Source organism: Pyrus communis, chromosome 8, assembly GCF_963583255.1.
Source record: "Pyrus communis chromosome 8, drPyrComm1.1, whole genome shotgun sequence".
NCBI classification, from domain to species: domain Eukaryota; kingdom Viridiplantae; phylum Streptophyta; class Magnoliopsida; order Rosales; family Rosaceae; genus Pyrus; species Pyrus communis.
In genome coordinates, this window is record NC_084810.1 from 22,715,284 (window position 1) to 22,734,480 (window position 19,197).

Consider the following 19,197-nt stretch of genomic DNA (forward strand, 5'->3'; position numbering starts at 1 on the left):
TTTCTTATTACGAAGTTAGTCACAATGTAATTTTCAGTTTATAACTGTTTAGACAATTTTGTTTTTTTGTTTTCTTTTTAATTAGATAATATCCGTAGGTTGTAATAAAATAATATTAATTCTTATCATGATGAAGTCACCATTGCGTCAAATGCACCATTGGGATCCTTGCCGGATATTTTTTCTTGGGATTCTAGGGATCCCATGATCATGTGCGTTCATCGTACATCGTATGGTCAGTTTTTGCTAGGTACTATTTATATTTAATTTTAAATTTTGAAATGATTTTTGACCGTACAATGTACGATGAACGATCACGATCACATGATTCTCTAGGATTTCTAGAAAAAGGATTCGGCGATCATCATTTTCCTCAAATGTAACCAAAATATAAGAGTTTTCAAATGGGTAATGGTAAAGACTTATCTACTTAAATCATATTTTATAAACCAACGATTGATGATTTGACTTTTTATTGTTAAATTATTAAAAAAAAATTAACCACCAAGTGTCACATTATATGATCTACAAAACATAATTTAACAATATAATCTCTTTAGTATTTTTCTTTTAAAATCGTAAGATTGGTCGGACATACAACGTGATCATCGACTTGATCCAAGATTTTCCGGCTAATGCAACATAAATGTGCGAGAATATTTGTAGATATTTAATTCTTGAAGATTTGAATCAAACACCCTAACCTCAGCTCACCTTTTGTACCGCGCCCCGATTTAGCAACCGCGCGCGCGACAGCGCGCTAAACTCAAGTTTTCTTCCCGCTAAAAATTTAACCCTGATCAACATCTCCCACCCGTTTCTTCCAGCGTGTTCGAAGCCTCGCCCGCCTGCACGCCATTTTCCTTTCCCTCCAAACACAATGCCCGCCATCGCCAAACGCAGCCTTGAACTCAACAAAGACATCATGGCCACCCGATCGGAGAGTACGCCCGATGCCGTCCCATCCGCCGGCGGTTCCACGCCTCCGAGGCGGAGGCTCGGATCCAACTCGTCGCCGATGAAGCCTAGTCCGATCTCCAAGCCCATGAAATTGGGTTCGCCTCGAAAGCGGCTCAGTACTTGCGATAACACTCAGGCAAACGTGAGATTGGATTTTATTGTTGATATGTTGCGATTGCGAAGTAATTTGAGAGATTGATAAAGCCATCGATTTTATCTCGTTGGTTAATTTGGAAATAATTTCAGGGAATTGAGAAGTATTTCACCAAAAAGAAGGTCCAGACTTCGTGCAAATCAGTCGAAAAATCAGTTGAGAAACTAAAATGGAACCTGAAAGGTGACTGTTTTCAAGCGAAATTAATTTAATTTATGGGAAAATGTGTGTCTTTGGTGTTTGGACTGGGAAATTGTTTTGGTTGGATGTGTAGATGGCAAGCAAATCAGTGAGGTGAAGGAGGCATTGCACGTTTCAACCGTGCCGTCAACTGTTTCGTGCCGGGAAGACGAGCAGAAGAGGGTTTTGGAGTTCTTGAAACAATGCATAGAGCAAGAGAAGGCTGGAAGTTTGTATGTGTGTGGGTGTCCCGGGACCGGAAAATCGCTGTCCATTGAGAAAGTGAAGCAGGCTTTGGTTGATTGGGCAGGAGAGGTGAGCTAATTGCTTCTCAACGCTTTTATGTGCTTAATTGTACAAGTATCATAGAATCTTTGAAACGTATACTACATTTTTTATTTTATGTGCCATGTCCGAAAAATGTGTTATTTAGATACGAAGTGTTAATTAACACTGGGAATTGTTCTTATTGCCAGGCTGGGTTTGAGGAACCGGATGTGTTGGCTTTGAATTGTTCTTCTCTAACAAAGACTTCTGATATTTTCGCTAAGGTAACGAAACTCGAATGCTTCTTCTGTTGTTGGTTGTAAGTTATGACAGATGAAGTGCTCACATTTGGTTTGCAATGGCAGATACTTGGTAAAGACCAAACGCCAAAGGAAGTTAAAAGCAAAACCTCATCCCTGCAGCTTCTCCAAAATTTGTACTCTCAAAAGCCTTTGTATTCTAGAAGGAAGATGACGTAAGTAATTTATCCTCGTTCGAACACGATCTGAGCAATATTTGACAGAATGTAATAAAGAGTGGTTATACTAAAATAGTTTCTATTCCATCAGGCTGGTAATAGCTGATGAGTTGGACTTCTTAATTACTAAAGACCGGGTGGTGCTTCATGATCTTTTTATGCTCACAACGTACCAATTCTCGAGATGCATACTCATAGGTACTAATCTAGTTAATATAAGGTAAGTTCAGTTACAAATTTGTAGTAATATGTGAAGTTCTTATACTATTTATGCTTTTGCAGGAGTGGCAAATGCCATAGACCTGGCCGGTCGTTTTCTTCCAAGACTTCAGTCATTAAATTGTGAGTTGAGTAGCTTTGTTAACTCGTTTTTCTTCAATGAGATGCTGTACTGTATTTGGGGTGTAGTACTTACTAGCAACTAGTGTGCTTACGTATTATGTTCATGTTCTAGGCAAACCTATGGTTATTACTTTTCGGGCATACTCTTATGACCAGATTCTCAGGATTCTTCAACAGAGGTTAATTGTAAGTTTATGCCTTCATTTATAAATTAATCACGAGCCTGAATTAGGAAATTTTTTTTTTCTCCCTTGCTGTGGAGTATTCATATACGAGTTGTTCTCTCTTATTGTCTTGGTTTATTTACCGACTACTAACAGTTATTGTGGTCCAACAGACACTACCTTACACCGTCTTTCAACCACCAGCATTAGAACTTTGTGCAAGAGTAAGTTTGCTATTGTTATCATATTTTCAAGAACATCCTTATTGGATTTAGATGTTACCAATTTTTATATTAAAAGCATATAGGCTGAGTACTTACAATGAAAAATGGCAGAAAGTTGCTGCCGCATCTGGAGATATGAGGAAAGCTCTTTGTATTTGCAGGTTAGTTTTGTTGAGTCGCATGATAAATTATTAAATTGTAAGAAAGGTGTCTGAATTAGACGATTCTGATTAATTGGAATAGACATGGACTGTGCAATTGAAAGGAACAAGCACTTTAGATTCATCAATGTATCAGAAAATGTAAATGCCTTACAAGTTACAAGTCATATAAATGTCAGAGAATGCATCTATATATCTGGTGATTTTTTATTCTATTTGTAGGAGCATTGCGTGGGGTTATGAGCGTAATTTTTCCTAAACTTTTTTCCAGGAGTGCCATTGAGATTCTGGAAGCAGAGGTGAAAGAATCTGCTGAGAACTTGAATTCATCATCAGTAGTGGATGCATTCTTTGAGCAGCAGACGGCAACTGCTCCAGCTCCTGTTGTGAAAAAACAGGAGACTGATGTTGTAAGCGATCACCCTTGATCCCCACATGCTTCAAGAACTTATCTGAATCACCAAACTGACAGATTTCATGCATTCGTTTCAGTTCATTCTTTTGTTCGTGCAAGAAGATTTCAGAAATTTTCCAATTCCATTATCTTTATTTGATTCATTCTTTAACTCCAAAAGTTTCAAGTAAATACTTTGAATTGTGAAAACCTAAAAGTTTCGCAATGCAGACTTCAATTTTTTAACTATTTAGGTTCTAAATTTTCACTTATGTGTGTTGCAGGTGACAATTGGTCATATGGCTTCTGCTTTGTCAAAGACATTCAAATCACCAGTAGTGGATACCATACAAAGTCTTCCGCAACATCAACAGGTAGCCCTTTTTCTGGTGACTTGTACTTGTTGAATGTAGGCTGTGAGGCTTTTGAGTAATACAATTCTTCAGAAATAGTTACTCTAGTTCTGATCCATGAAACGAACATATAGATTGGCATCCTATCATTAATTTTAATGCAAGTGTCCTATTTCATAACAGATTATACTTTGCTCTGCCGTGAGGCTTTTCCGTGGGAAAAAGAAGGATTCAACTGTAGCACAGGTATGTTTCCTTTCCATTGTTTGATGATAAACGATAACAAAAGCATTTAAAACTTACGTTGCTGATTTCTGTGCTTTTCACATATTTGCAGCTAAATAAATCTTATATAGACATCTGCAAATCAACATTAATTCCACCAGTCGGAATTTTTGAATTTTCAAGTATGTGCAGAGTGCTAAATGACCAGGTCAGCAAATACATCTGTTAATATAACATTCCTTGTATCGGTGTTCTCTGACAATACGTTCTTAGATTTTAATACGAATTCACCAACTTGGTAAAGCAGAAACAAGTTACTTACTGAGGCATCATCTACGTGCAGGGCCTCCTGAAGTTGGGTGGTCAATCTCGAGACGAAAAACTTAAAAGAGTGACAACGAATGCAGCAGATGAAGCAGACATCACTTTTGCACTACAGGTGAGGTCACAATATATCCAAGCCTCTTATAAACTCCGGTTTTCATTTACGATATAATCTTGTAATTTCTTTCAGCTTGTTGATGTTTACCTCTTTTATGTTTGAACAGGGAATTCGTTTCTTTCGGAACTGTCTTCAGTAGTTGTATTCAAAGAATATGTACTCCAGATTCTTCTTATGCTTGATACCGGCGGCTCCCATTTCCCACCTGCTTCAAAATTCAAATACAAGGTCCGAAACCTTACCTTTTACAGTTCTCTCGAAATGCATTGCCTTGATTACGAATTGTGCATCTCATATATTGAACTGCATGAGAGCGAGCCTTGGCGTAACTGAAAGGTTGCTCCTTTGTGACCGAAAGGTCACCGGTTCGAGTTATATAATAGCCTCTTTGCAAAGCAAGCTGCGTACGATTGATGTTTCCTTTGACCCTAGCAAAGTAGGGAGACTTGTTGGCTTGGGTCGTTTTTTATATTTTGAACTGAATGCTTCAACCATACAAATGAAGACGTTAACATAGGGCTAGCAACAATGCTGGTAAAAAGATTATTCATTGCACATTTGAAATAAAATCTATGTCCAGTGAAAACTTTCCTGCAGATAATGTGCCTTGGAAGCCAAGTTTTCACCATTTACTCATCAATATTTATCTTGCCAGTTTCCGTCAGGGGTCGTTTTTATCTCCTATAGTTTCATATTACTGTTCGAATGCAGATTTCCGGCGACGAGAGGCATCTAATTTCAGACCAGTTTCCGTCAGGAGTTCAATTTCGCCGTTTCGTTCTTTAAAAAGATGATACAAAAGAAAACTACAGAGAGAAGTTGTTGAATTAGTTTATGTTATACTTGTAATTCAAAAGATACAACTTATTTTGTATAAACATAGGAATGTAACACATTCTTCTTTCTGAAAAGATAATAATGTTTATTTATTTTCATGTTTTTTATGATACTAAAGAACTAGCATTATGATCTCTCACGTTCACGATAAGGATTCAATTCTCATTATTTCCTAGCAATTATGTGTGTGAAAAGACACATGAAATGATGTGATAATTAACTAATCTTTTTGTGAGATGGCATCACTGTCGCATGATTTTGTCAATCAACCCACGCTATAACATGCATATTTATTAAATTGATACCATACCCTAAATTATACGTTTATTGATCACCCATTTTATAACATGTAAATTAGAATTACTTGATTTTATATTTAAGAAAATTTGTAAATACAATAACAAGTAAATACCAATTATTGCCAAAGAAGTACAATGACAAACCTCGACCGGAGTCGAGATTTGCTAGTCGTCACGTGAGAGTGACGTAGCCAAGTGCATAATAGAAGTGATACTAATAAAAGAAATGTGAATAATTAAAAACCAAAACTAAACTTATTTAACTAGAGATACTAAGTGTGTGAAAGTGATCAAGTAAAAGATACACACATATCAGATCATAGGTAAAACGATAGTGCAGTTGAACTAACTTAGTACTAATTATACAAACAGGGAGAAGATCCCTACTTTTATTTATGGAAACATCAGAACCGCCGTGTAGTCCTTGTGAGCCACCAAAGATGAACAGCTACCTAGAACCTGGAGGGGCGCAAAACAGAAGGGTGAGTGGGCAAAAACAAAGGGTTTGAAAACACATTTAACTTTATGAACATAATAACCCCTCTCTGTAAAACCCGTATAATTTCCAGAAAATACTACTACTTAGGTATGAAAACCAATACGCAAGAGCAATGAAAACCGAAGCATGTCATGTCATAATATTTCAGCAATAATAAATGTAAGCCATGTGTGAAACCAATATAAAATAGTATGCTAGTCGGAGTCATCTAACGTGACTTGTACGACTGGACCTGTGGCTCATCAACATATGTCTGCACACGAGTCGGAGTCACCTAATGTGACCTGTACGACAGGTTAGGTGTAAATAAATACGCTCAGGTGCTACAATCATGTGAAAGATGTGCGATAGATCGCAGGTCACCTACGAGTCGAAACTACCTATTGTGATTTGTACAACAGGCTAGCACCAAAACTTGGATCCAAGGTGAGCGTGCGGTGCGGGATGTGAACAATCATGTGAAAGCTGTGCCCTTGCCTCGGGTGGGAGCACTAACACCGGGATGCAGCATAATAAGCTCTAAATGCATAAATGCATAGCAATATGCAATGCAACAAGACCAATCACATGCTAACTCACCTGAAGCTTACTTGAGCTTTCGCATCATCAAATAGTACAATTCACAATTCATACTAATGCAACAATATAGTAATAAGCGGTATAGACATGGCATGCAAGGCATAAATTCATTTAAAAACGTTTTTGGAAATCGTAAAACATATATATATATATAGAAAACAAATGCACACTCACTAATAAGTAGCAGAATCGTAGCCCCCTAACCTCACTTGTCCACGCTCATTCTCGGAGTACGCCTCACCTATATGTGAAATAACTATTTTAACGTTAATTCGATAGCACATAAACAAAGCCTAGGATTAATTCCTCATACATTGCTCAAATGAGGTGTTTGAATATACCAACGTGATCTACTCGACAACACGAACACCCCCATATTTTTAGAAAAAAATTTGGATGCCTGACACACCCTCACGCGCCGACCAAGGCACGGCCACATGTGCCGGCCACACACAGGCACATGCTTGGCACACGGGACGAAAACCCTAACGACGTTAGGAATATTCTGTTAAAATAGCAGAATATTCTGTTAAATTCTAATGGTGTTACCTGACGCCGTTAGAATATTTCGTTAAAGTTAACAGAATATTCCCCTTCTTCTCCGGTCACTCCACAGGTCTCTGCCGTCCACCGCTGTCTGCACTCGTCGGTTTCTAGAAAATTTTCTAAAGCTTATATCTCCTTCATTTCATAACTAAAATCCATGAAATTTATATGGATTTGAAGGTCTCAAAGAGTAGAACACAATCGTACCTATTAAGAGTCCAAAATCCTACAAAAAATGGTCAAAAAAATCATTGGAAAAAACGGCCAACTATGTAACTTTGTGAATTTGCCTATTCCGATGTCCAAAATACTCCAAAACTACTCCAAAGTGCTAACAAAGTTGAGTGGATACCTTTCCAAGCCTTAAATCTCTGAAATCTCACTGGGATCACGTCGAAGCAAAAAGGCACTCGCCGGAGCTTCAGGTTTCTCAAGTTCCTGTCGTCCGTTCGATAGCTTAAGGGTATCACTAGGATCGTGAGGTTGAGATGAATAAGCTAGCACTAGTTTCGAGCTTGATCCGTGAAAGTTTGATAGGTTTGTGAGCTGAGGGTCTCGGGTGTACAGAGGGAGAAGAGTCAAGAAGGTAGGAGAGGGAGAAAGGTGTACGTGTGTGTGCATGTGTGGGTCAGCCTGATTGGGCAACAGAGATAAAGAGAAAGAGAGAGAGAATTATAGTTTTTAGTTGGTTCAACAACAATTAACCCAAATATCTGATTGGGGTAGGACATATAGAAACTAAAACGATTGGGGGGTAGGGCTAGGTATACTCAACCTTAAAAATATATTTCTACCCATTTACATGTTTAATCGGACGTAACTTTCTCGTTACGACTGCTATTCGGGCCTAACTTGTGTCAACGTGCTCGTGACGACGAATACCATTTAATTACGATAACGGAGAAATTAACTTAAAACTGCATATGTTCGTCCACGTCACTAAACGAAAGAGGGCAATATTGTCACTTTACACACTCAGGAAGAAAATTATATAATAAATTGGGACGGGTCGTCACATACAAAGTCCATTTTTTGTCATGCTATTATAGAATCATTTGATTTCTTTCTTTATGAATAGAAAACATAATGTTAAAAAGTGATTTATGCATATTAATTTTCTCTCCAATAATTGTAAAATCAACGAACATAAATAAGTAAATATGTTCTTAAAATAAAAAAGCTTATGCGAAAATATTTCTTCATTTTTAATTTCTATCTTTAAATTATTTTTTTTTCGTCTTCTATTTTATACTAACTTCTTAATGCACGCATAGTTTTACTAATTTGAGTTATTAGGATATTTGAGCCCAAAGTCAAAGCCCAATAAGCAGTGTCTGGCTCAGTCTTTCTCCAGTCTCAGCCTCTCAGAAGTCACCACGGCAACTTCGTCTGTTCAAACTCAAAACCATCCTGCTTTCTTCGTCTTCTGCCATGGAAATTGGAAACCCTAGCCGTTTTGGCTCCCGTCAACTGCCGTTAACTCTCCCGACGCCGTCAATGGTCTCCGTTAAATTTCATAATAGAGTTTCCAGCTCTCTGTCTCTGCTTCGCGCCACGCCCCGTGTCCGCACATTGAGATGCTCGGGCCTCTCATCTTCCTCATTGGGTAAATTTTCAATTTTTCTTCTGGAGCAGTTGATTAAATTACATTTTCTTTCTGGGATGTGTTTGGTTTCCGAGAAAATGTGGAACTTTGGGTGGATAATCGAGTATTAGCCATTTACATTTGAGTATCTATGATTGTTTTGCTGGAAAAAAAAAATAAAGAAAATGAATTTCTGGGATTTTAGTTAATTGTGTTTTGATTTACATTGTAAAATGCTAATTTTGGTTCGATTAGCTGAACAATGAGAGTGGTGGCCATTATATGATTATAATCTGTCCAAATTTTAGAATTCAAAATTTGATTCTGTCAGGCAATGTCTGTTTGTAAGGAACTGAATTGGTTATACTAATGCGAGTTTTGATTTGTACGATTGATTTTACTGCAGCCGACGAATCAGAGAAGTTTGTAGAAGCCTCGAAGAAGGGGAATTTAATTCCTCTGTCTCGGAGCATATTCTCGGATCATCTAACTCCTGTTCTTGCTTACCGGTGTCTGGTTAAAGAGGATGATAGAGATGCTCCAAGTTTTCTGTTTGAGTCAGTTGAGCCGGGTTCCAACGACTCCAATGTTGTAAGCGTCCTCAGCCCCTTGTATCATTTGTATTTGTTTGCATCTGACTTTAGACAATAATTAATGACTTACATATTTTTGGTGTCAATCATTTGTTAGGGCCGGTACAGTTTTATTGGTGCCCAACCATCCATTGAAATCGTGGCTAAGGAGAACATGGTTACCATTATGGACCACAGAGAAGGTTGTAGGACAGAGGAGATCGTGGAGGATCCAATGACTGTTCCTCGGAGAATCATGGAGGGATGGACACCCCAACTTCTTGATGAACTTCCAGAAGCATTTTGTGGTATGATCAGTACACAAACAACATGCTTTAAATTTTTTAGTAGTACTCTTATCTTAATCCTCTCAGTTCAAAGTAAACCACTTCTCCTTAAATGTGGTTTGTTAACAAAGCTTAGACTCGTAAAGTTGTGGTGAAGGTATTTATAAAAATGAAGACCACGCTTTGCTTAATTTTTTCCTTTTGTCTCAAAGTTTTGGATTAGGCAAGTAGAACTGTGGGCTATCAGTACAGCTCATATTTCCCTGTACATTTTTTAGGTTGCAGATGTACTGTGTTCAAACTAAGTATTGTGTGATATTCTGGACTCTCGCAAAAGACTTACTTGTCACAAAATTGCCATAAATCTATCCTCGTATTATTGTATAATTCAGTCTTAAAAATTTGAGGTTTTTGAAGTCACTAGTTGGTGGTTAACAACATCCATTCTCTTTATCAGGCGGCTGGGTTGGTTACTTCTCTTATGATACAGTACGTTATGTTGAGAAGAAAAAGCTGCCATTTCCGAGTGCACCACCAGATGACAGAAATCTTCCTGATGTTCATCTTGGTCTTTATGACGATGTGATAGTGTTCGATCATGTGGACAAGGTACTGTGATTTTCATGCTAGATTTTAGTGAAGAAAATATATAAATTGGAAACACTTTGATTCAAATGCATGTCAGCATAATGACATCTGCTTTTTTTCTGTTAAAATAGTTTTTTTTTTCTTCCTAGTTACTCGCTCTTATGCTTATTCTTTTTCTTCAAAGTTCTTGTTTGTTTTTTCCGCCACGTTGAATCAGAATATTTGCATCCTACTCCATTACTGAACTAGGAGAATTAGTTAACTGCATGCTTTGGTTGTAAATTTTTATTTTAACAAATAGGGTGCTACTGTTGTGGCTATAACCATTTCTATTTTACAATTTTGTCTACTATAGAAAGCACATGTAATTCACTGGGTGCAATTAGATCAATATTCTTCTGTTGACGAGGCCTTCAATGATGGAATAAATAGATTGGAAACATTGCTATCTAAAGTGCATGACATTATCACGTGAGTAATCAACTCCTTTCTTTCACATTTCTCTTCTATTTTTTTGTTGAGTTTCTATTCCCCTCCTATATTCTTACTCATCCCTCCCTCTTTAATACCAGTTTTAATCATAAATTATTCAAAGGTCAATTTTAACTCGAGGCTGCCTCAGGGCTGGGGGAATTAATTCTCCATACTTGTTAATTACTTTTTTTTAAAAATAAAAAACTTAAGGTTGATGTAAAAATGTACCGACTGTCAATTTCAGCCCGAGGCTGCCTGCAGGTTCAATAGAGTTCAACACTCAACTTTTTGGTACTAAATTGGAGGACTCAAGCTTGACAAGTGAGGAATATAAGGAGGCAGTTTTGGAAGCTAAAGAACACATTCTAGCTGGGGACATATTTCAGATTGTATTAAGCCAGCGTTTTGAGAGGCGAACATTTGCAGACCCATTTGAAATTTACCGAGCATTGAGGATAGTTAATCCAAGTCCATATATGACTTATTTACAGGTTTGCCTCGTTTTCAGTGAGTCATTGGTGCCAATCTACTTGTTCACCTTGTAATTCTGAGATTATACGAGTATATACTTCCATGATCAGGCTAGAGGCTGTATTCTGGTTGCTTCAAGTCCAGAAATTCTGACACGTGTCAAGAAGGTGAGTAAAGGAAGTCCAAAAAATTTTAACATCTGAGTGTTCATCTTATTCTGTTGCTAGCTCCTAAACCTCTACGATGGTTCCTACAAGATGTCCTACATTTTATGTTTTCTTTGGTCCCTTTTGTTTTCCTACTATAGTGTTGTAGTTGTCATTAGCAATAAATTGCTGAGATTTTCATTTCTTATTTTTGTTATTAGAAAACGATCACCAACCGGCCTCTTGCTGGGACAGTTAGAAGAGGAAAAACACCTAAAGAAGATTTAATGCTGGAAAAGCAGCTTTTGAATGATGAAAAGCAATGTGCAGAGCATATTATGCTTGTAGACTTGGGAAGGAATGATGTTGGGAAGGTTTATAATCTTTCCTTTCTCGTATTTGTATGATTATTACTGTATGTTGAACTTTATTCTCCAGAGTGTAATACCATGCATATGCTAAATTTTATTCTCCCTGGTATCTATTTTCAGTCCATGGCGGGTAAAAAGTATTTCACTGATGTATATTTCAGCATTAGCTTAATAAGTTCACACTTGGTGCCTTGTCTGTTCATGGCTTACGTGACAATATTTATAAGAATTTCATCATAATCTGTTTCTTTCATTTAGTATATTGTGGCCATAATAATGCGATTGATAATTTGTTCATGCAGGTCTCAAAACCTGGTTCTGTCAAGGTTGAGGAGCTCATGAACATTGAGCGTTATTCCCATGTCATGCACATAAGTTCAACAGTAAGTATCTCCTTTCGGTGATACACATAATAAGTAACCTAATATCTATAACGATTGATGACACATCCGCGCATCTGTAGACATTAGTTTCAGAATTTATTTTCTCATGGGGTCTATATCTATTGTCATGAGTGTAATGTATGTACTCAACAACCAATTGAATTAAGGGACGAAACTTTAATTTAATTGTAGGTTACTGGAGAGTTACTTGATGATTTAACTAGCTGGGATGTTCTGCGTACTGCGTTGCCGGTTGGGACAGTCAGTGGAGCACCGAAGGTTTTCTTCATGAGCCCTTTTTAATTTGTTTGTTGGCATTCTTGTTTTATTTCTTATTAATTAGCTAAATTGATCCTAGATTTAATTAACCTGTATAATCCTATGAGTACAAACCATGAGGATTAACCTAATTAGTTAGGAAACGGTTTATTACACCACTATTGGTTGATATATGGAACCTGATGTCATGATTTCCTAATCTATCTTATACGGACTCGCTTAGGATTAATTTTTTGAGATTCTGCATTCTTAGCTCTACTGCAATGCAGGTGAAAGCCATGGAGCTGATCGATAAGCTAGAAGTGACTAGACGTGGTCCATACAGTGGTGGCTTTGGGGGGATTTCGTTTTCTGGCAACATGGACATTGCCCTTGCTTTGAGAACTATTGTTTTCCCAACTAGCTTTCGGTATGATACAATGTATTCATACAAGGATGCAAACAAGCGCAGAGAGTGGGTTGCTCATCTCCAAGCCGGGGCAGGAATTGTCGCTGACAGTGATCCAGCCGATGAGCAGAGGGAGTGCGAGAACAAAGCTGCTGCTCTTGCGCGCGCTATTGATCTGGCGGAGTCCTCGTTCGTTGATAATTGAATGCGTTTTTTGCTCGCATACAGAATCTGGTTTGTAATATATTTCAAGTTTTCCTTGGCAGTTTTAGCCGTGAGTTGAGGTGAGTCTTCTTTTTGTATGAATAATGTGAGTTTAATATATATTTCAATAGTTCTATGTGTAAGAATCCTGCGAAAGTTTCAAATTCTTTTCACCTTTGATTGTTTATTGGCCAACGTTGCAAACTTTTCATTTTTGTTGTTAGGGTTTTTGAAACAATTTGCAAGTGAGACCTATCAAATTTTCATAAACATTTCTATTGGTTTTCCGGTGAGAATTGTGTGAAAATCAGGTCATACAAGAGAGCAAAAACAAGAGCGACATTGCATAAACGAAGGTTCAAACTATGAACATACAGTAAACATGATATACATTTTCTAAAGGGAATCACCACATTCTGTCGTTTTGCAATCTTGGAGTCCAGGTTTAATTCAACACTTGAGAAAGTTTCTTTTAGAAGCAACACATGCGCAGCAACTTGAAAACTTTTGAAGCTCTATGCATCCCTAAGGGCATGATGAAATGGTAATCATTTGATAAGACATGATTAGCAGATAAGATCATCTTGCAATACTAATTAAACAAATCGAATCTAGACCGCTTGAGATCGATTAGTAAACAACAGAGGGTTTTCGATACTCTGGTCTTACAACATTCAACCATGATCATAGATTCACAGTTCCACAGAAATGAAATCATCATCCATATTTTACAAACTAAACATGATCATATATTTCAAGCCTTCTGAGAGATGGTAGCTGTGCCAATGCTGGCATTGAAAACCAATGTTCACAATCCACAAGTCGAAGAGTAACAAGATGAGAGAACGAACAAGTCATCTCCTAACCGATTTGGAATTTTTGTAGCTCCGTATCTTTCTATCGCAAATACTTTCAAGTTTATATGGGACATTAGTACCTGTAAAATTTGTTATTATGTGAACATTAACATTTGAAACATGTTTATGATTTAAAATTTACACAGCCAGATCGTAAATAAACACATATACGAACGTTGACGAATTACGTACCATTGCAAATCATATCTCTCAGTCATACTGATCAACCAATATTTCGGGGATGTGAGAAATCTTGGGCCAATCTTCTCCTGTGTTTCTGTGGCACCGTTGTGATAGCAAATCACACTTGTAGATTCGTAGACGAGAAAGAGAAGTGGGTAGCCCTTCATCTGGCAAGCTCTGGAGTCGAGGACAAAAAGAAATCCTCAACGACTCGAGAGAGATGAGGTGTCTTAACGCCTTGCCGTCAATGGTTTTCAGATTCGGATGATGGAGGATTCTGAGAGAAGTGAGAGTGGTTGGCAGCAGCCCCTCTTCTGGAAATGATTCGCCAATTTCTTCTTCTTCACATTTTGAGAAGTCGACACCCAAGTATTTGAGAGAGGTGAGCGTTTGTAGACCCCACCGCATACGGTTTGCCATCAGTTTTTTACAACTGAAGATAGTGAGGTCACACAATTTAGACGGCAATCCCCCTTCCGGAAATGATTCCAATTCTGGACAATGGCGTATATACAAAGACTCGAGAGATGGGAGAGAGATTTGCATCTCCTCTGGCAGTGACCTGAATTCGTTACATTCTTTAATTTGCATCGTCTTCAAGTTGGGCACTCGCAGTCCTCCTCCATGGGGGAAACCCACAAATTCTGGGCACTCCTTTATCTTCAAATAATCGAGGGATGGGAATTCAGATTCTTCCGGAAATGATTTAAATTCTTTACACCATTTTATCCGCAGATACCGAAGAGACGGGAGAGAGGCCTGCATCTCCTCTGGCAGTGAGCTGAATTTGTTACATTCTTTGATTTCCATCGTCTTCAAGTTGGGCGCTTGCAGTCCTCCTCCATGGGGGAAACCCACAAATTCTGGGCACTCCGTTATCTCCAAATAATCGAGGGATGGGAATTTAGATTCTTCCGGAAATGATTTAAATTCTTTACACCCTTCTATGTGCAGAGACTGAAGAGACGGGAGAGAGGCCTGCATCTCCTCTGGCAGTGAGCTGAATTTGTTATATTCATTAATTTCCATCATCTTCAAGTTGGGTGCTTGCAGTCCTCCTCCATGGGGGAAACACACAAATTCTGGGCACACCGTTATCTCCAAATAACCGAGGGATGGGAATTTAGATTCTTCCGGAAATGATTTAAATTCTTTACACCCTTCTATGTACAGAGACTGAAGAGACGGGAGAGAGGCCTGCATCTCCTCTGGCAGTGACCTGAATTCGTTACATTCTTTAATTTCCATCGTCTTCAAGTTGGGCGCTTGCAGTCCTCCTCCATGGGGGAAACCCACAAATTCTGGGCACTCCGTAATTTCCATCCTCTTCAAGTTGGGCGCTTGCAGTCCTCCATGGGGGAAACCCACAAATTCTGGGCACTCGATTATCTTCAAATCATCGAGGGATGAGGATTTAGATTCTTCCGGAAATGATTTAAATTCTTTACACCTTCCTATGGACAGAGACTGAAGAGACGGGAGAGAGGTGTGCATCTCCTCTGGCAGTGACCTGAATTTGTTACATTCATAGATTTCCATCTCCTTCAAGTTGGGCGCTTGCAGTCCTCCTCCATGGGGGAAACCCACAAATTCTGGGCACTCCATTATCTCCAAATAATCGAGGGATGGGAATTTAGATTCTTCCGGAAATGATTTAAATTCTTTACACCCTTCTATGGACAGAGACGGAAGAGATGGGAGCGAGATTTGCATATCTTCTGGCACTGACCACAAGTTTTTAAAACGGCACATAGATATCTCCTTCAAGTTGGGCGCAAGCAGCACTCCACCACCCACAAAACATACCAGATTCGGGCAATCTGATATTTCCAACTCACGGAGCAATGGGAGTTCAATATTGAATTTATTGCATTCATGCGAACAAGCAAGGGATTCGATATTAACTTGCTGCAAACTCAGCCGCTCAAGTCTTGGGAAGTAGTCTAACGGTATTTTCCCCGTTAGTTTGGGACAATAATGCAGACGAAGCTCGCAAAGATTAGGAAAATGTCCGCCTTGTTCTTCTTCACCTCCAGGGAAACACCACTCTTGCCATTCCCGCATACTGCGGAAACTCAGAAACTCCAGAGATTTAAATGCAGGTTTAATTCCCCCATAAAACTCAGACCCCACTAATTTCACTTTATTCAACCCATGAATTTCAAGACTTTTGAGGGACGTTAGCTGCCCCAATGCTGGCAGGGAGAAACAATATCCACAATTCTCAAGTTGGAGAGTGATGAGATTAGAGAAAGACTCATCTCCTAACCAACCTGGAAACTTTTTACCTCCGTATCCTTTTATAGCCAGTACCTTTAGGTTTGTATTGGGCTGCAGGTTGCCCAGCACTCGGCTATCGTTTTCAGAATCAGCAGTGTCACCTTCCCATTTCAAATGTATTTCACTGAGCTTCTTGTCCCTCAGTTTGGCCTCCAAAGCATGCTCAGCATGTTTGATATTTTGAAGCCCTGAAATATGAAGATTTCCACTCAAATGCTGAAACCCCTTTAACTCAGCAATGTATCCCCCATCATCTTTGCTCAAGACAAACTCACCTCCAAATGTTTGGAGATCTTTCAACTTGCCCATGTGGGGGGGCATCTTTTTTATTTTCGTACCTTTGAAACCAAGATGGCGCAAGTTGATAAGTCTTCCCAAATTGGTGGGCAACTCAGTTAGATCTTTACAATACGACACCAACAACGTTTGTAAATTATACAAACTGCATACCGTGTCTGGTAATTTCTTTATTGGATTCTCACACAAGTTGAGGTACCGCAGATGCTTCAAGTTGCTAATCCAATCAGGCAACTCGCTGATATCATACCCACGTAGTTTGAGTACTCTTAAACACTGTAGCTTAAAAAGGCGATCAAGTCGTACCGTCTGCAATGAATAGGGATCGCCAAAAATGAAGGTGCGCAGATACTTAGCTTCATAAATAGTGTCAAATCTCTCATAATCAACATTAGATGAATATTGCAAATAAGAAAAATGATGACCCTTGCTCACGTCCAATGAGAAGTCATGGTCTTCCAATCTAATGCAAAATTCCCCGCATACGTAAGTTGCCAAATCATGCATCAGATCATGCATGATGAAACAATCATTTGAAGACGAGTGTTGAAAAAATGACCGTGAGATTAGATCATCAAAGTATTTCTCTCCAACATCTTCCAACCTAGTCTTCTTTTGGGGTTGTAAAAGATCTTCGGCCATCCACAACAAAATTAATTCAGACCTGTTAAATTTATGATCTTTGGGAAATATGGAACAATAAGCAAAACAAAGCTTCAGCTTCGGAGACAAGTACTGGTAGCTTAGCCATAGAGCCGGCAGAATGTCAATCTTGTCATCTGACAACTCCCATATGTCACTTTTTAGCACATTTTCCCATTCCTTCACATTTGATTCAGAGCGTAAGAGATCACCAAGAGATTTTGCAGCTAAAGGAAGGCCTTTACACTTGCTAACAATTTGTCTTCCAATTACCTCAAGATTTGGATCTACAACACCACTTGCATCTTTGGAGGCATGTTTTGCAAATAAAAACCAACAGTCTTCCTCAAGTAAGTGCTTTAAATAGTGGGTTTGAATAGTACCCATTGTAGATGCAACGCCATCATTCCTTGCGGTGACAATGATCTTACTTCCATGAGCTCCAGACTCGAAGGGGCGCCTTAAGGAATCCCAAATATTGTTTTTCTCATTCCAAACATCATCAAGAACAAAAAGAAACTTCTTCCCCGCCAAAGCATCTTTGAGTTTGACTTGAAGCTGGTTTAGGTCTGTCATATCACAGGTTTGTGAAATGACTGACGTATAAATTTTTTGTGTGATCTTAACAACGTCAAATTCATCAGAAACACAAACCCATGCCTGGAGCTCAAAATGCTGCTTCACTCTATCATCATTGTATAAGAGCTGAGCAAGGGTGGTCTTTCCGATCCCACCCATGCCCACGATGGGAATGACGCCAATCTTATTACAAGTAACATCATCTGATAGCAACAATTGAATGATGGTTTCCTTCTCATGATCTCTTCCATACACATCAGAGCCTTCTACTAAAGAAGTTGAAGGCTGTGAGATTTTGTGTCTACTACCTCTTTTCAAATCAAGGTTATCTTTTTGTTCTAGAATGAAGCTTAGCCTCTCAAGAATTTCCTTTATCTTGCTGTCTACAGACTCATCAAAAGCATGAAAAGAAGCAGAGATGAGGTCTTGCACCTTGCTTGTGCTACTTCCAAATTCAGCTTCCATTTTCCGCCTCAACGCTTCCGTCTTGATCTCGTCCAGTAGGTCTTCAGCATCAAGGACTGCCTCTTTAAGCTCCTGCAGCCACAGCCTCACATGTGGGTCACGTAATTGCTTTTGCTCGGCATCATCATAAACTGCACTGACAGATATCAACTTGATCCTCAACTTCCTCAGCAACCCATCAGTCAGTTTCTTTCCTCTGATGAAGTTCCTGACCTCCTGAGAATCCAACTTCACAAATACTTGCTGGAAGAAACCCGAGAGAGCGGCTCCACCTACCACCGCCAACACCATGATCAATCTCTTCTTTGCAAATGGAATTGAGTTTTGCTGGGGGAAGATAATCACAAATTAGCTAGCAATATCAATGTAACGAAAACTATGGTTCGTTTTCGCTGCAAATAAACTAATTCAAATCGAGAGTTATTGGATTGATATTAAATAAAGACTGACTTTATTATATTTAAAGATTTAACACAAAAGTAGATGCGTTTGGAGTCATTTCTCGTTTGGCATTTCTCGTCGGCTGCCTTACACTCCACTTTTTAGAGCAACCCTACCCCTAAATGTCCCCATGTGCTATAGGCAACCCAATCTGCCAAAGTGAATGGTAAGTTAGGAATTGTCTCTAGTAAACAGTAACTGTTCCGGTGCATCTCCATCAAATAGCCCAAGTTATTGGTATTAAAATATTTTTTTAATAAGAAATAATTTTATTTTTAATTTGGAATGACAATAAAAAATTGGTTGAAAAGTATTTGAAAATATTAAAATGTGGTGTAAAATGAAAAAATATGGTATTTATAGAAAAAAATTTATAACTTTTTTATATTTTTAATTAACTTTTTATAAGTTTTTGTATTTTTTATAATTTTCTAATCATGGCTAACATCAAAGTGATGTCATACCACCCAGTGGTTGGGCCAGTCAATTCGGACCTGGGGGAAAAGTGGGGGCTCCAGGGGAGCCGAGGTTATTGGACTTCTTTTTCTTTTTTTTGGGTAGGGGGATTCCAGAGCTCACCGCCCAGGGGACTTGGCTGGGC

At 38.6% G+C, this 19,197-nt stretch overlaps 3 protein-coding genes across 6 annotated transcripts; 2 read left to right on the forward strand and 1 right to left on the reverse strand.

Annotated features, from left to right (window-relative positions):
• Positions 1–794: 794 nt before the first annotated feature.
• On the forward strand, positions 795–4,572 carry LOC137741303 (cell division control protein 6 homolog B-like). Its single transcript, XM_068481026.1, has 16 exons — positions 795–1,102; positions 1,207–1,297; positions 1,389–1,609; positions 1,771–1,845; positions 1,927–2,036; positions 2,131–2,237; positions 2,322–2,381; positions 2,494–2,567; positions 2,719–2,769; positions 2,881–2,930; positions 3,202–3,340; positions 3,609–3,698; positions 3,861–3,923; positions 4,015–4,110; positions 4,246–4,341; positions 4,451–4,572. Exons 1-16 carry the CDS (start codon positions 881–883, stop codon positions 4,481–4,483), a joined length of 1,578 nt encoding a protein of 525 aa, XP_068337127.1. The 5' UTR covers positions 795–880; the 3' UTR covers positions 4,484–4,572.
• Positions 4,573–8,439: 3,867 nt separating this feature from the next.
• Positions 8,440–12,998, forward strand: LOC137741656 (anthranilate synthase alpha subunit 2, chloroplastic-like). Of its 4 annotated transcripts, XM_068481352.1 has the most exons (11): positions 8,440–8,710; positions 9,096–9,280; positions 9,380–9,569; positions 10,006–10,157; positions 10,492–10,607; positions 10,855–11,101; positions 11,192–11,248; positions 11,449–11,601; positions 11,901–11,981; positions 12,174–12,260; positions 12,530–12,998. In XM_068481352.1, the coding sequence occupies exons 1-11, from the start codon at positions 8,536–8,538 to the stop codon at positions 12,851–12,853; spliced, it is 1,767 nt and encodes a 588-aa protein (XP_068337453.1). In that variant the 5' UTR covers positions 8,440–8,535; the 3' UTR covers positions 12,854–12,998. The 4 variants fall into 4 exon arrangements, with proteins under 4 accessions (XP_068337453.1, XP_068337452.1, XP_068337451.1 ...); XM_068481350.1 differs by lacking the exon at positions 8,440–8,710 and having other exon boundaries at positions 8,891–9,280; XM_068481353.1 differs by lacking the exon at positions 8,440–8,710 and having other exon boundaries at positions 9,068–9,280; positions 9,391–9,569.
• Positions 12,999–13,178: 180 nt separating this feature from the next.
• Positions 13,179–18,749, reverse strand: LOC137741657 (putative disease resistance RPP13-like protein 1). Its single transcript, XM_068481354.1, has 3 exons — positions 14,968–18,749; positions 13,938–14,892; positions 13,179–13,789 (listed from the first exon to the last, which is right to left on the reverse strand). The coding sequence occupies exons 1-3, from the start codon at positions 18,444–18,446 to the stop codon at positions 13,661–13,663; spliced, it is 4,563 nt and encodes a 1,520-aa protein (XP_068337455.1). The 5' UTR covers positions 18,447–18,749; the 3' UTR covers positions 13,179–13,660.
• Positions 18,750–19,197: the final 448 nt, after the last annotated feature.

What these genes read in the sequence shown, in the direction of transcription:
- LOC137741303 (XM_068481026.1), top strand. Translation starts at nt 881, where the DNA reads ATGCCCGCCATCGCCAAACGCAGCCTTGAACTCAACAAAGACATCATG. An exon ending in ACTAAAATGGAACCTGAAAG is followed by an intron (nt 1,298 to 1,388) that starts GTGACTGTTTTC and finishes TTGGATGTGTAG; the next exon opens with ATGGCAAGCAAATCAGTGAG. An exon ending in TATTCTAGAAGGAAGATGAC is followed by an intron (nt 2,037 to 2,130) that starts GTAAGTAATTTA and finishes CTATTCCATCAG; the next exon opens with GCTGGTAATAGCTGATGAGT.
- LOC137741656 (XM_068481352.1), top strand. Translation starts at nt 8,536, where the DNA reads ATGGAAATTGGAAACCCTAGCCGTTTTGGCTCCCGTCAACTGCCGTTA. An exon ending in TGTTCGATCATGTGGACAAG is followed by an intron (nt 10,158 to 10,491) that starts GTACTGTGATTT and finishes TGTCTACTATAG; the next exon opens with AAAGCACATGTAATTCACTG. An exon ending in CAGTCAGTGGAGCACCGAAG is followed by an intron (nt 12,261 to 12,529) that starts GTTTTCTTCATG and finishes ACTGCAATGCAG; the next exon opens with GTGAAAGCCATGGAGCTGAT.
- LOC137741657 (XM_068481354.1), bottom strand. Translation starts at nt 18,446, where the DNA reads ATGGTGTTGGCGGTGGTAGGTGGAGCCGCTCTCTCGGGTTTCTTCCAG. An exon ending in ACGGTGTGCCCAGAATTTGT is followed by an intron (nt 14,893 to 14,967) that starts GTGTTTCCCCCA and finishes TAACAAATTCAG; the next exon opens with CTCACTGCCAGAGGAGATGC. An exon ending in CTCACATCCCCGAAATATTG is followed by an intron (nt 13,790 to 13,937) that starts GTTGATCAGTAT and finishes CAAATTTTACAG; the next exon opens with GTACTAATGTCCCATATAAA.